The sequence below is a fragment of the Caretta caretta genome, chromosome 6 (assembly GCF_965140235.1).
Source record: "Caretta caretta isolate rCarCar2 chromosome 6, rCarCar1.hap1, whole genome shotgun sequence".
NCBI lineage: Eukaryota > Metazoa > Chordata > Testudines > Cheloniidae > Caretta > Caretta caretta.
Window position 1 is genome coordinate 125954777 of NC_134211.1, and position 12367 is coordinate 125967143.

General features: G+C 47.7%; 1 protein-coding gene across 9 annotated transcripts in view; it reads left to right on the forward strand.

Annotated features, from left to right (window-relative positions):
* Positions 1-12367, forward strand: part of NIN (ninein) — a 110010-nt gene that overhangs the window by 40555 nt on the left and 57088 nt on the right. For all 9 annotated transcript variants that reach the window (XM_075130012.1, XM_075130011.1, XM_048852678.2 and 6 more), the window contains exon 6: positions 10647-10686. In XM_075130012.1, coding sequence (XP_074986113.1) covers positions 10647-10686 — 40 coding nt within the window. The remainder of the gene's footprint in view (positions 1-10646; positions 10687-12367) is intronic.

Genomic DNA, 12367 nt, shown 5'->3' on the forward strand with positions numbered 1-12367 from the left:
CCAAGGTTGTGGGCAGATGTAATGAATGCTCCTTACCGTCCACCTGCCTCTCTGCCCTAGTCCATCTTTCCTCTTTATGAAGAACTTTTTAGTATAACTGACCACTTGCAGGCCGCACTGCAAGCTCTATAGGCGACATGAGCTTGCTCAGTGCAGTAGGAAGGATGGCTTCCAGTCACACTCCAAAGAGCTGTATGGCCCATTCTGCAGATTCGCGGAGGAGCCCAGCTCTTGCACGAGCTCTGGAGCAGTCTGTCAGGATCCCAACAAGGGCAGTCAGGGCCATGGGTCAGAGCAGGGCCACACCTGAGGCTGGGAGGATCAGAGGAGTTGGTAGTCGGGTTCCAGGGTCTATACCAAAGTTCAGTGTCCGAGTTAGGAGGCAAAGTCCAAATCAAGCTGAGCACAAAGCCAGGAATTCAGGAGCAAGGAGCGGAAACAGTCGTGGCAGCTAGAGAAGATCCATGCTGTTGCCTGGGTTTATATAAGGCAGACAGCCAATCAAGAGCCATTAGGCTGCTGTCTGTCAAACCCCTAAAATGGAACTTCCCAAGGTCAGTGTCCACAGTGGCTCATGGGAAGTGGAGCATGAGCTGGTTACAGCTGCCGTTGGGTGGCAGCCTGGAGATGTCAGGCCTGGGTTCTAGACCCGAGGGCTGTTACACTATCACGAGATGCTAGGATAGGCCTGGGATTTCAGAAAACTATCTAGGCTCTTTGGTCCCAGGAGGTATGCTACCAGATAGCCGATGCTACCAGCTGCACCCAGCTCTCCATGTGTACGCACAGACACTGCAATCCACTATCAAAGAAAAGCACTGGTCTGGAGCCTCAGCTGAATAATATGGGTGTGACCTACCTGCCCAGTCCAAGCATTGTTCCTTTAACCCCAACACCGCAGGGTAAGATTGCAAACTTAATATGCTGCCCAAGCAGCTGAAATATAAGATCCATTCAGAAATATAATAGTAATAACTAGGTCTTATGTAAGTGCTTTTCATCCCTTGATCTCCGTGCTTTACAAAGGAGGTCAGAAACAGGTCCCTTTTTTATTTTTTGTGAAGGGAAATGGCTTCTCAAGTCTGCTCACTTGGGCTTCAGTTGAATAAAGTCTGTGGGAAAACCAGAGTAGCTGGGATCAAAGCGTTGTTGAATCTATAGCTTCCCATAGCATAGTTCTTTCCGAACTTCTCTCCCTTGCTGTACCCTGCACATCGGCCGGGGAGAATGTGGTACAAGGCCAGATTGTGCATAATAGTTGATCAAAGTGGGCAGCAGGGCAGAGCTAATTTGAGCTGAATGTAGCATCTCCCGAGTCCTTGTCATAATTATACGTTGTTTGGAAATAGGCTATTGTGTGTTTAGCATAATTTAGGTTTAAAAGGATTAGGTTTTTACTGGTAAATGTCAGTGAATGTTGATTTCACTGTACACACAAAAACCGTCGAGAAAATATTTCCATAGATGATGATCAAAACTAACAGGCGAAGTAAGAAAAACGCGGCTTGAGAACTTCTCATCAAAATCCATTGATTTAGACTGGAATTAGGCTTGTTTCAAGTGGATGAGAGAATGAATAGTAAATACAGGTCTGATTTGTTGATTTACTTTCTCTGTTTTGACATGTGATGTTGACAGTTTGTGGTCGAACAGTTTTTTAAAGCTTTAATTTTTTTAATCTCTGCATCTACTGTCATTAAATAATTGTCTGAAACCACTATAATTACCTACGGCTGTGAAAAGTTAAATCGATAAAAATCCGTAAAAATGCTTAAAAATAAACACTGATATTATCGGTAAGAATTACATATATTAAAAAAAATGAAATCTGCCAACCCTAAACTGTATACAGAGCCTGGAGCTGAGGCTTACAATGCAAAACTATCACTTCGAACTGGGGCCAAGCGGAAAAACCACATCCGACTGCAGAATTATTGCCTCCTGGATGCCACTCTCTTAATACGGAGCAATATTTTCTCCCAGAGTAAAAAGCGTTCTTTGTAAATAAGATGCAGCTTCACTTAGTCTCATGTCTGTATTTAAACGTTTGGCCTGTAGGTAAGTGTAACTCCTGAAGTAAACTGGGAAGCTGTCCAGTCCTACCCCGAGATTGCCACCACTGGCCCAGCCTTGTAAGGTGTCTCCTACTCAAAACCCAGAAGCATCCATGATTGTATCTGGTTGATGTAGCATGTTAATAACTGTTCTACACATTAGATCATGCTGACTAAATACCAGAATACCTCCCTCTGGCCTCTTTGTTCTTCTGAATAAAGTAAGGGCCAGTAATTATAACTCTGTCTTCATGTCTAACGAAGTGTGTTGTGAACAGAAGAGACATGTCTTCTGCCGTCAGTTCAGTTCATTTGTAAAAACTCAGTAGTAACTACAGTACTAGCTAATATAGAAGACGAATAACTGGGCTAGCCATCTGATGCAAGAGTATTAATCTGTGTATTGTGGTACAAACCGAGATTAAGGAAATCTGGCCTTCTTACTCTGTTCCTTTGCAGTGCAGTTTTACAGAACTGCCATAACTGGAGAGTGGTGAGTCTTGGCTTGCAGAAAACTTTGTGCCTTCATTATTTGCATTTGTTAGATAATACAATAGGGATTTTCCTGGCATTCCCATCCCCTTATCTTCTCCGTTTGTGTTTAGTGATTTCCATTGCACTGCCATAATCTGCCACACCAAAATGACACATGCTTTGAGAAGAGACCCTTCATAAATATTCCTGAGGTTCTGAAAGCTGCTTTCCCCTCCCAGCCCCTGCATCTCCAGATGCCAGCCTGGAAATGTTCAGTTCCAGAGATGCATGATTGTATCAAGCTTTATTTATAATAGATCTAGTCTTGTGCTCACTTAAAGATCTCAACTCCTGTTTTGCTTGTTTTCTGTAAAATCAGGGCATCTCAAACTTCACCATGGTACTGCTGGATGAAACTTGTGCATCTCATCGTGTGGGCCCTGAGACTCTTCCTCCTTCCACCACCACAAGCCATAGAAAGTGCAAGGGAGGAGAAGTAGTGTAACTTTGGTAGGGTGTATTAGCATATGGCCACCGCAGCACCTTGCTGATGCTGGGTCCCTGCCACTCTGCTGTGTGTTTGCCAAATACTGTCAATCTGATACTGAATGTTCAGTCGCACGCAGTGGAAATTGTCCAGTGAGGGAGAAGAGACATTGGTTTTTGTTTCCTTCCCCTGCTTCCTTGGAGGGCTGTGGCTGCTGAGGGGCGCAAGCCGCATGCCACTAAGTGGTGGATAAGATTCATGATCTTTGGTACTGCCCTACAAGGAGCATGTCTGCTGTGGATTTGACAGCTGTCTGAGTGGAGTGGCTGCACCGACCTTTCCAAAAATGGGAGGCGGAATTCTTTCCCCGGTGTGCTCTAGTTGACCCCGCACACACCCGCTGCCGGAACGTTGAAATACGGAATTGCAGGTAGGAGCAGGCAGCTGTTCGTAGAGAGAGCGTACACGTTGCAATACTCCTGTGCAGTGAAAACGTGGTTATCTGTAGGGGAGAAGGGAAACGTGTAACTTTAAAAATATACTTGAAAAAAACACCATCACCCAGACCAGAACTTTAAAAGACCAAGCTCCTGGCTAGTGTTGCTTGCCAACAATTCCACATGGCTCTACGTTCCTTTGCTTTCCAATCTCGCCTTCCTTGCAGTAATTAGACTGTGAGGATCAGGAGTCACTTGAATACACTTGGAAGAGAACTGGCTTCTGTGGTGATACGTGCACTAATGTGTTTGCTTGCCACCATGGAGAAACTAATCCATCTCCTCTGGTGCAGGCCACGTGTACTGCACTGACCTTAACATCAGAGTTAATACACCTCCTCGGGAAGTGCACCAGCTAGGAAAACTCTGCTTAATTGTATTCCTTTCTGTTAGCTGTAAAGTGGGTGTAAAAGGCTGGTAAATTAACAAGGTCGGTCAGTTAACTAAGTTGCCATACTTGTTCTGTCTGCATGAAACATCCTAAGGCAGGTGTGTTCGTGCTGCTTTCTTTCAGGAGGGATGCATAGTCCTCGTGAAGTTTGCTCAACACTTGGATAAGCTTCTCGGTGCCTTCCTTCTACCTTTCTGTAATGCTCTCAGTAGTGTGTCTGAAAACGAGAGGGGCCAGCTGATATGTACTGAAGCCCTAAAACTTGTGTGTATCTTCAGCCTCCCAGACTGTAGCGGGAACTTCTCAGCTCTGCAGGGGAGCAAAAGACACTACAGATTTGATTAGGAATGACCCCCCCCAAAGATAAAAGGAGTACTTGTGGCACCTTAGACCAATTTATTTGGGCATAAGCTTTCGTGAGCTACAGCTCACTTCATCGGATGCACTGTAGCTCACGAAAGCTCATGCTCAAATAAATTGGTTAGTCTCTAAGGTGCCACAAGTCCTCCTTTTCTTTTTGCGAATACAGACTAACACGGCTGTTACTCTGAAACCCCCCAAAGATGACATTCAGCGTTTTTTAAAGCCACTTCTCAGAAACGTGGCTAGTGGGACTAAATCCTTGGAAGCCAGTCCTTGGCCAGTGTTTCTGTTGTGTGTCTTTCGGCTTGTAGCGGTCTTCATTAAGAGTGAATAGCCCAAGCACAATGTGTTCCACAAGGATCTGACAAAGTGGGGCAGTGGCTTAATTGGGATGTTTCTTTGAACCAGCCTCTGGGCCAATTAAAAGGGTTCATCTTGTATGTCTGAAGCTGACCACTTTCTCCTTTACTCTGTCCTCTCTTCCTGCTTATACTATGGGCGGTGAGGGGGGTGGTTAATTTGTTTGCGGAATCTCAGTCATTACTCTGCTTAACGTGCAGACTAATTGGGAGATGGGGAAGGAGCGCCTTGGCCACGCCGCAGCCATGCAAGCACTTAGACGTGGGCTTTAAAAACTTGTTACAATCATAGCTATTAACCTACTGCCCTCTGACACGCTTCAGAGCAGCAAAGCAGAGTTGCAGATATTTACCTCCTGCAGCTGTCGATGCTGGGGGTCAGCCAATAGTTCCCACGTTCAAAAAGAGCCATGAGCTCTTTGTGGTTTTTTTGTGCTTTGAATTATAATTGATGATTTGCCCGACAGCACGTTGGTTAGAACGGACTCCATTCAGCAGCGAGGAACGAAGAGTTGATAGGTACATCTGTACTTAAGGCATCGTGTAGCGTACAGACACTGCATGCCCGGATAGCGTGGGGATAAAGAGCAGTGTAGACAGAGAGACCTGGCTTCAGCAGGTAGAATAGAGAAGAGAGCCTCATACATGGCTCACCCAAGCCATGCCTCCTGTGTCTACACTGCAATGTAGCATCCCGCTGATGGAGCCTTTCACTGCGGCCTGTAGCTACATGTAGCTGATTTGACCTCAGTGACTCAGGCATTTGTAACTTCCAGGCTGGCTTGCTGCAGTTCCCGGTAGCTAGCCCAGGGCCCTGAGGCTGCACTGCTTACCAGGGACACATCACCCTGGTATACTGCTTCCCCTTCCCCAGCAGAGTCCAGCTCAAGGTCGCTGCATTGACATCCAAAGCCCTGTATAGTGCTTGCCCTAGCTACCTGATCGCCTTTCCTTTCCTTCCATGATGGCTGCCTCCCAGGCCTGCATGGTTCCACTGGCAAAAGCTGTTGACAAGCCGGGGAAGACTTGTATCTTAAGGAGATGGAGCTTTCCAAGGAGCTGGACCAAGCCCATGGAACTTGCTGCCAAATAAACGACCCCCATGCTCACTGTGCTCAGAACCAAGGGCAAAACCCACTTCCTCTTCAACGGAGCTTCCCTGCAATTACCTCCCCAAACACGCCAGGAGCTGCACCCTTTACACTTGTCAGTAACCGTAAGCTTGACCCTGCCAACAGGGCTTGAAGAGCGATTTTTGTGTTTACTACTGGTGGAAATTATTTAGATACCGTGGTGATGGACAACCCGTATAACACTCTAGCTAGAAGTCTTTCTGGCAATCCTCTACTACTAAGATGGCCAAAACCCAAACTTTTTGCCTCCTTCCTTATTGTGCTGTGGAGGGATGGTTATGTCCTAGCCATATGCCTTATTCCTGAATTTGCATGTTTATCAGATAAGGAACAGCTTAATCAGGGGAAAAGCCTGAGGACTATGAACATATACTTTCATTTGCTTTTGATTGAAAAAGCTGTAATTGAAACTGGAAAATCTTCCATCCCTGGCTACTGTCACTTGCCAAGAGGCCCACAAAGTTGGGCAGAGAAATCGTGTCGGTGACTTTTTTCAAAATCTGGTATCCTGAAGTCTTCAAAGTACAAATCTGATAATCCAAAGCATGTTTATCTTTTTAAAACAGGAGCTGTGAGTGGCTATTGTTCGGACTCCCTATTGGCTCTTAGTGGTGGTGCTTTGTAATTGAAAGCAGCTGTATATTGTGTTGCAGTTTAGAGGCTTGCTCAGTTTTGGGGATCTTTGTTCCGGCTGTTTGCATCAATGAGTCGACCCTTCAGCAAACACATGCCATCCCCCCCATCCCTCCCTCCCCCCCTAGAAAAAAATCTTATGTTAACATTGGTGCTAGGGATCGCTTGAACATGTGCAGGATAGAATAGGCGCAGTGTGAGCCCCTGATCATCATTTTAATTAGCAATATATTCGGACCGAGAACAAAGGTCTGTCTCACTGAAGCAGATGGTAGGGTGGGAGAGGTTGCTAAGTTATTATGGAGAGAGGCCGCAGCGAGCAAATGTAACGGGCTGCAGATGCTTACATGGGTTCTGAGCTGGAAGCTAGTGATCATTGAAAACCTGAGCCATCTGCTCTTCAGCCCAGCAAAGCATGTGTCTGTCAAAATAATACATTCCTAAAATCTCTGCCTTCTGCACACGGGCTCAGTAATGTGTGTGACCCACATCCAGCTGTAGAACAATCCCGCCCACTACAACAATGCCTTGCGTGACATTGAGCTGCACGGTCCACAGCACTGATGGCAGTCTCCCTTTGTCTTCCTGAAATAGGCTGGCTGCCTTCTGTGGCAGCCATTTTGGGTGTTGCTTGACCTCTGACCTCCCGTACCGCTGCCTCACAATGAAGCTGTTGTCAAGCATTCAGTCTGGTAACGAGTCCGGGTGCGGGGAGGGTCCTGCCAGCTGATGCTGCAGTGGCCAAGTACAATAGAGCCCCTGATGCTGGGGGGCAGAGGAGCGCGCCTGCAGATGAAGTGAATTACCGCAGCAGTCAGGCTAACGGGGCCGTTCGGCCTTCAGCGTCTGCAACAATTGATTATCAACATAGAGCAGGGATGACAGGTGTTTAGCTCACCATTCAGCCTCTCTGCACTGTCTGGATTTATGAAATTACCTGATGCTTCTCCAATGAGTGCTTGGAAGTTTCAGTGGCTTCAGTTCAGCTCTTATTTTTTAAATTATTATGCTACTTATATGGGGGGAGGAGGGGGTGGAGATAGCTCAGTGGTTTGAGCATTGGCTTGCTAAACCCAGGGTTGTAAATTCAGTCCTTGAGGGGGCCATTTAGGGATCTGGGGCAAAAACTGGGGATTGGTCCTGCTTTGAGCAGGGAGTTAGACTAGATGACCTCCTGAGGTCCCTTCCAACCCTGATATTCTATGATTCTATGTAAACCCTACTCAACCGGGCTCAGAGAGACTTCTCCTCCTCACCCTCTCCTGCTTTAAAATCCAGATTGCTTTAACCAATCACACCTCCCACCAAAAGGGAATTCAGGGAGGATGCTGAGAAACACGCTTGAAGGCTGCGTCTATCTCTGGAGCCTTAGAGGCTATTCTTTGGCCGTATGTTGTCGACTACAGGAGTATCGTCTGTTTTCCACTTCCACAGACACAAGTTGTGGCCATTTGTTCCCCCGACTCCTGTTTTCTGTATGTTTTTCTTTCCTGAGAGGTCATTGGAGGTAAACTAGGAATTCAGCCAACCTAATTCTTTAATGCCATTGCTGAGTGGAGCTGGCGGAGTAGTATTCATTGAGGCTAAGCGGCACGCGTTCAGGCCATTCATTCCATGTTTGAATGCGTTCCTAGTCTCTGTTGGTATATTTGCCAGAACTATACATTTCAGGCTATGGGTTGTTTACAAACTTTTCAGTTTTTTGTGCTGGTGCGATTGTCACGTGGTGGGCGTGCGTGCGTGTCGGTGTGTGTGTTCGGCGGTGGGCAAGAGGTGCTGGGGGGAGGGAGCGGAGCGGGGCCAGGGAGACCAGGGGAGGGGGCAGGAAGAGGCGGGGGCGAGGGTGGGGCTTTGGGGGAAGGGGCGAGGGTGGGGCGAGGCCTCGAGGCGGAGCGGGGGTCGAGCACCCACCCGGACAGAAGAAAGTTGGCACCTGTGCGAGCAGCTCTTGTTCGCTTACATCCATGATGTCCCATTGAGGCTATAGAAGGCGTTGGACTCTTCACGCACGTTGGAGGATATTCTGGCGGTTCATTCTCCAGACCCGTTTTTATTTTCCGTGGGGGTCCTTGCTAGGGAAGCATGAATTGCCTCCACCCCAGACTGCTCTGCTGCTGGTTTTCACTCCTGTACCATTAACGCAGAAAGGCAGTGGTGGAAATGCAAACTGTGTGCTGTTCAGAGCTGGTATCATGTGGTTGACCAGATGATGAAACAGAAGCAAGAAGCCATGCTAAAAAAGTACAGTGACCTAATCCAGTTTCCATGGTAACGTTGTAGATTAATGGCTTTTAGCTGTAATCTGAATGAGACGTATTAAACTTTTATATTGTGATTTAGAGCTTTTGTGTCCTGGGTGACTTTGAATCTAAATCCATCAGTCACATGCGTATGCTTTCGTGTGCTTCTTTTCAACTGTGGAAAAGTAACCTCTGCTAATACTGCCATTAGAATGAAAGCTAATATTGCTGGACTTCATGTGTGCTGAGTACATGAGCGATGAAATGCCCCATCCGCTGATTAGGGGCAGCAATATCTAGGGATGGCTGTGCAGTGCTTGGTAAATCCTTTAACTAATGTATGTGAAATATAGAACTGTGGTAGTAACCTGGCACAGATAGTTGGGTGCTGACTGCCACGTGCTAGGGAATCATAACAGGACGGCTGCCTGTTGGTGGAGGACAAGCAAACCGCCCAGTGCTCAGACTGCCTCACCAGCACTTGTTCCCTTTCTGAAGGAGATGGCAATGACACGAGTTCCTAATTTTGTTCCCCCCCGCCACCCCCACGTTGCACTTTGCTAACCCAAAATCACCCTAGCTCTGGGAAGTGCGTTCTGTAGGGAGCTGGCTGCTGCCATAGGGATGGTGGAGAGTACATCGGTGACTTGCTTTGTCTTTCAGCATCTCCAGTAAATATTCTAGTTTAGGTAAGGAGGAGCTTGTTGTGTTCATTTCCTGTCCTACAGCGGCCGTTTGATGGTTTCCTTTCCAAACGTGGGACAGATTTGGTGAGTACAGGCTGACCTGTCCCACCCGTGTCACAGTGGACAAGTTAAAGAACAGTTTAAGCCTCTTTGTTCACCTTAAGTCGCATGTTCTGTGAGCAGATGTCCTGATCATACGTGTATGAGGGGCTTTACTGTAGCTCAGCTACTCGCCGGCGATCCACAGCCCCAGGTGCATGGGATATTTGGCTAGGATTACAGCAACGTGCTCTACAAGAGGCTATCCATTCGGACTGTCGGAAGCTAAAGCTAGTGTGTTGTACCTATTTGCCACGTGGACCTATGTACAGTCCACGGCCTGCAAATGCGTTTTTTCTAGATTTCACCTCACGTCCGTGCTCTGCTCTCTCCCCGAACTGTCTCTAACCTGTCACAGCTGGAAGCAATGCCTAGAGTAGGATTTAAAGGTGTGCTTGCACTTCTGAAAGGCTGTTGTGAACAAACCCACGCTGCCTTAATTCAATCAATTTAGCACATCTTCAAGCCTGGGGGAGCCAGGATTTTAGCTTGGTTCAGATGGGGCGGTATACAAGGGTGCAGAGCAGCTTTCTTGCTGCTTATCTTGACACTGAAAATCTGCTGCGTGTGCTGTGTGGACTTGTTGCGGCAGGAAAGCGGGTTCCGGACCTGGCACCTGGCGGTGTGCAAGATGCAGCTATTCCAGGTACCTGCTGTTGATGAGATCATAGTGTGTAGTTTGCTAGAGCTAGTCATTCTTGTCCACCCTGGGTTGTCATATAGCCAGAGCAGAAGAGAGATGGTTGGTGCTGTTCCAGAATTGGAAAGATGGTCCAAAACCTGGAAGTCTAGGCACATACCCTTCCTTAAATCTTCCCCTTCACATCCACATGCTCCCATCACAAAGACAGATGGACTGGTTTGCTTAACGGAGCCCCTCTAAAAATCTTTCTTTCCTTCCTCCTAACTGAGCTGGTTTAACCAGACTCTGCTCTAGCCTGTTATCTTCAAATCTGATTTTTGCAATAACTACACTTCTAGGAAGTGTGATTTTTATTTTGAAATGCTCCTGGCAAACCCTCACCGAAATACCTTGGAATAGAGACACTACTATCAGAGCACGGCACCAGACAGGCTGGGATCGACAGCTTGGCCCCTGGGGGCTGTGGAGATGAAAGTATCTCGGCATTGTTGGAATTCTGTAGCTCCTCTGATGATAATCATAGAGTTCCTTTTATACCTGTGCTGCCTTTGAATAATAATAACCTGTGGAACCTATTATTTTCTTAGCACTGGAAGACTCAGGACAGCGAGGAATATGAAGCAGAAGGTAAGAACAAGCAGAAGCACCTGCTTTTAGTCTTGTAAAGTTAAGCAGGGGAAGGGAGGGAAAAAGGAAAATTAAACAATGGCCATTTCTTGGTAAGAATTTCTGATTCAGACCTAATCTAGTTGTAAGGCGAGCTCTCGGCATCTTCCCCTGGGGAGTGTTCAGGGGCCTCTGACATGGGGCAATGCTCAGCGGGGCAGAGCCCAGGAACCGCTGCAAATGTCTGAGGCTAAAAACCACATGGACCAAAGAAGTTTCCTGGCTCACTCTCGCTGGGGATGCAAGATCCCTGTGTGCTGGAACCTGTCCCTCTGAAAGGTTGAAAATATTGGTTTTGCGCTTCTGGGAAGCTGGTGCTTGTTCCTAGGGCCTGTGCAGAAGTGCTCCGTTCAGGTTGCTGGAGAGGGGGCTTTAGATGCTCTTGCAGTGGAGCATGGCTGATGAGTCTCTGCTTGTGTAACGGTGACCAGCTCACACAAATGGCAGGTAGACTGCAGGGCTTCAGTTTTCTGTCGTGGCATATTGAAATGGAAACCTGCCCCAAGGCTGGGATGAGACAAAAAGCAGGGCCTGGGAGAGGTGGCTGCCTGAGCCCCACCCTGGAGGCCAGTGGCCCTAGATCACCTTCAATCCTGCTCCCTCTCCTGAAGGGTTCTCAGCTTCCTGCATCCCAGTCCCCCCCCTGGGGGGGGGGGGGGCACATTTCCTCTTACTTGCTACCTTCACCCATTCTCATTCTTCTGTCCCAAGCAGACCTCTCCCCAGTTCTAATTCATCTCCCTCTTCTCCTGCTTTGTCTTTCCTACCCCATTCCCTTGTTTCTCCTCCTGCCCCCTTAGCAGGTCCCCGTGTCTTGTGATGGCCGGCTCCTCAGGGTTCCCATGCTGTGAGTTCTGGGGGAGGAGCTGTGTGTCAACACACATCAAGCCTCTTGCTGCGTAACGAGGTTCATTGGGCTCCCGCAGTGCAGACCCACCACCATAGATGCTGCTCGAACAGGCCCCTCTCCTGGCTTTTCCCCAGCAGTGGGAATGCTGAGATAGCGTTCGATGGAGTTGCACTCCTTGGCCACTAGATGTCAGCATGAGCCACAGAATTAAATGATTTCCTTCTGCCTTCGCTAGAGTTTAAACTGTTCCCTTAAGGTTTTGTTGTGTGTCTTATCACTTGTACAGCAGTGGCCCAAACGCTCCAACCAAAACCTAGGGAGTAATCATCCCAGTCCAAAGAGTAGGAGGAGATGCGGAAGTTCAATGAGCAGGGTCATGCAGGAGGTCAGTGGCAGACCCAGGGATGAAACTGGTCTCCTGACACCCACTGCAGTACCCTGCCCACTAGAGCACGCTGCCTTTACGGACTATGACGCACCACTTGAGAGCAGTGATCGCAGGAGGCTGGTCAGCCACAGAAAGACCCTGAAGACTCTGCTTTGATTTGAGAGATGGCTAAATGTTTCCCACTTACTTTGGAAATACCAGTTTCTTCCCTCACAGCCCCCAGAGTGTGTGTGTGGTGTGTAAAAGGGAGAGTTCAGGCTGGTGTGGGGAGTTGCAACAAAGTCTTCTAAACCTTTCAAGTAACCCTTTAAACATTAACATTTTCAGCTGTATAGTATTGCACTGAATTTATTTGCTTGGAGGAAGGGATTCAAGTGGAGGTTGCTGGTGACAGAAAATTGTTT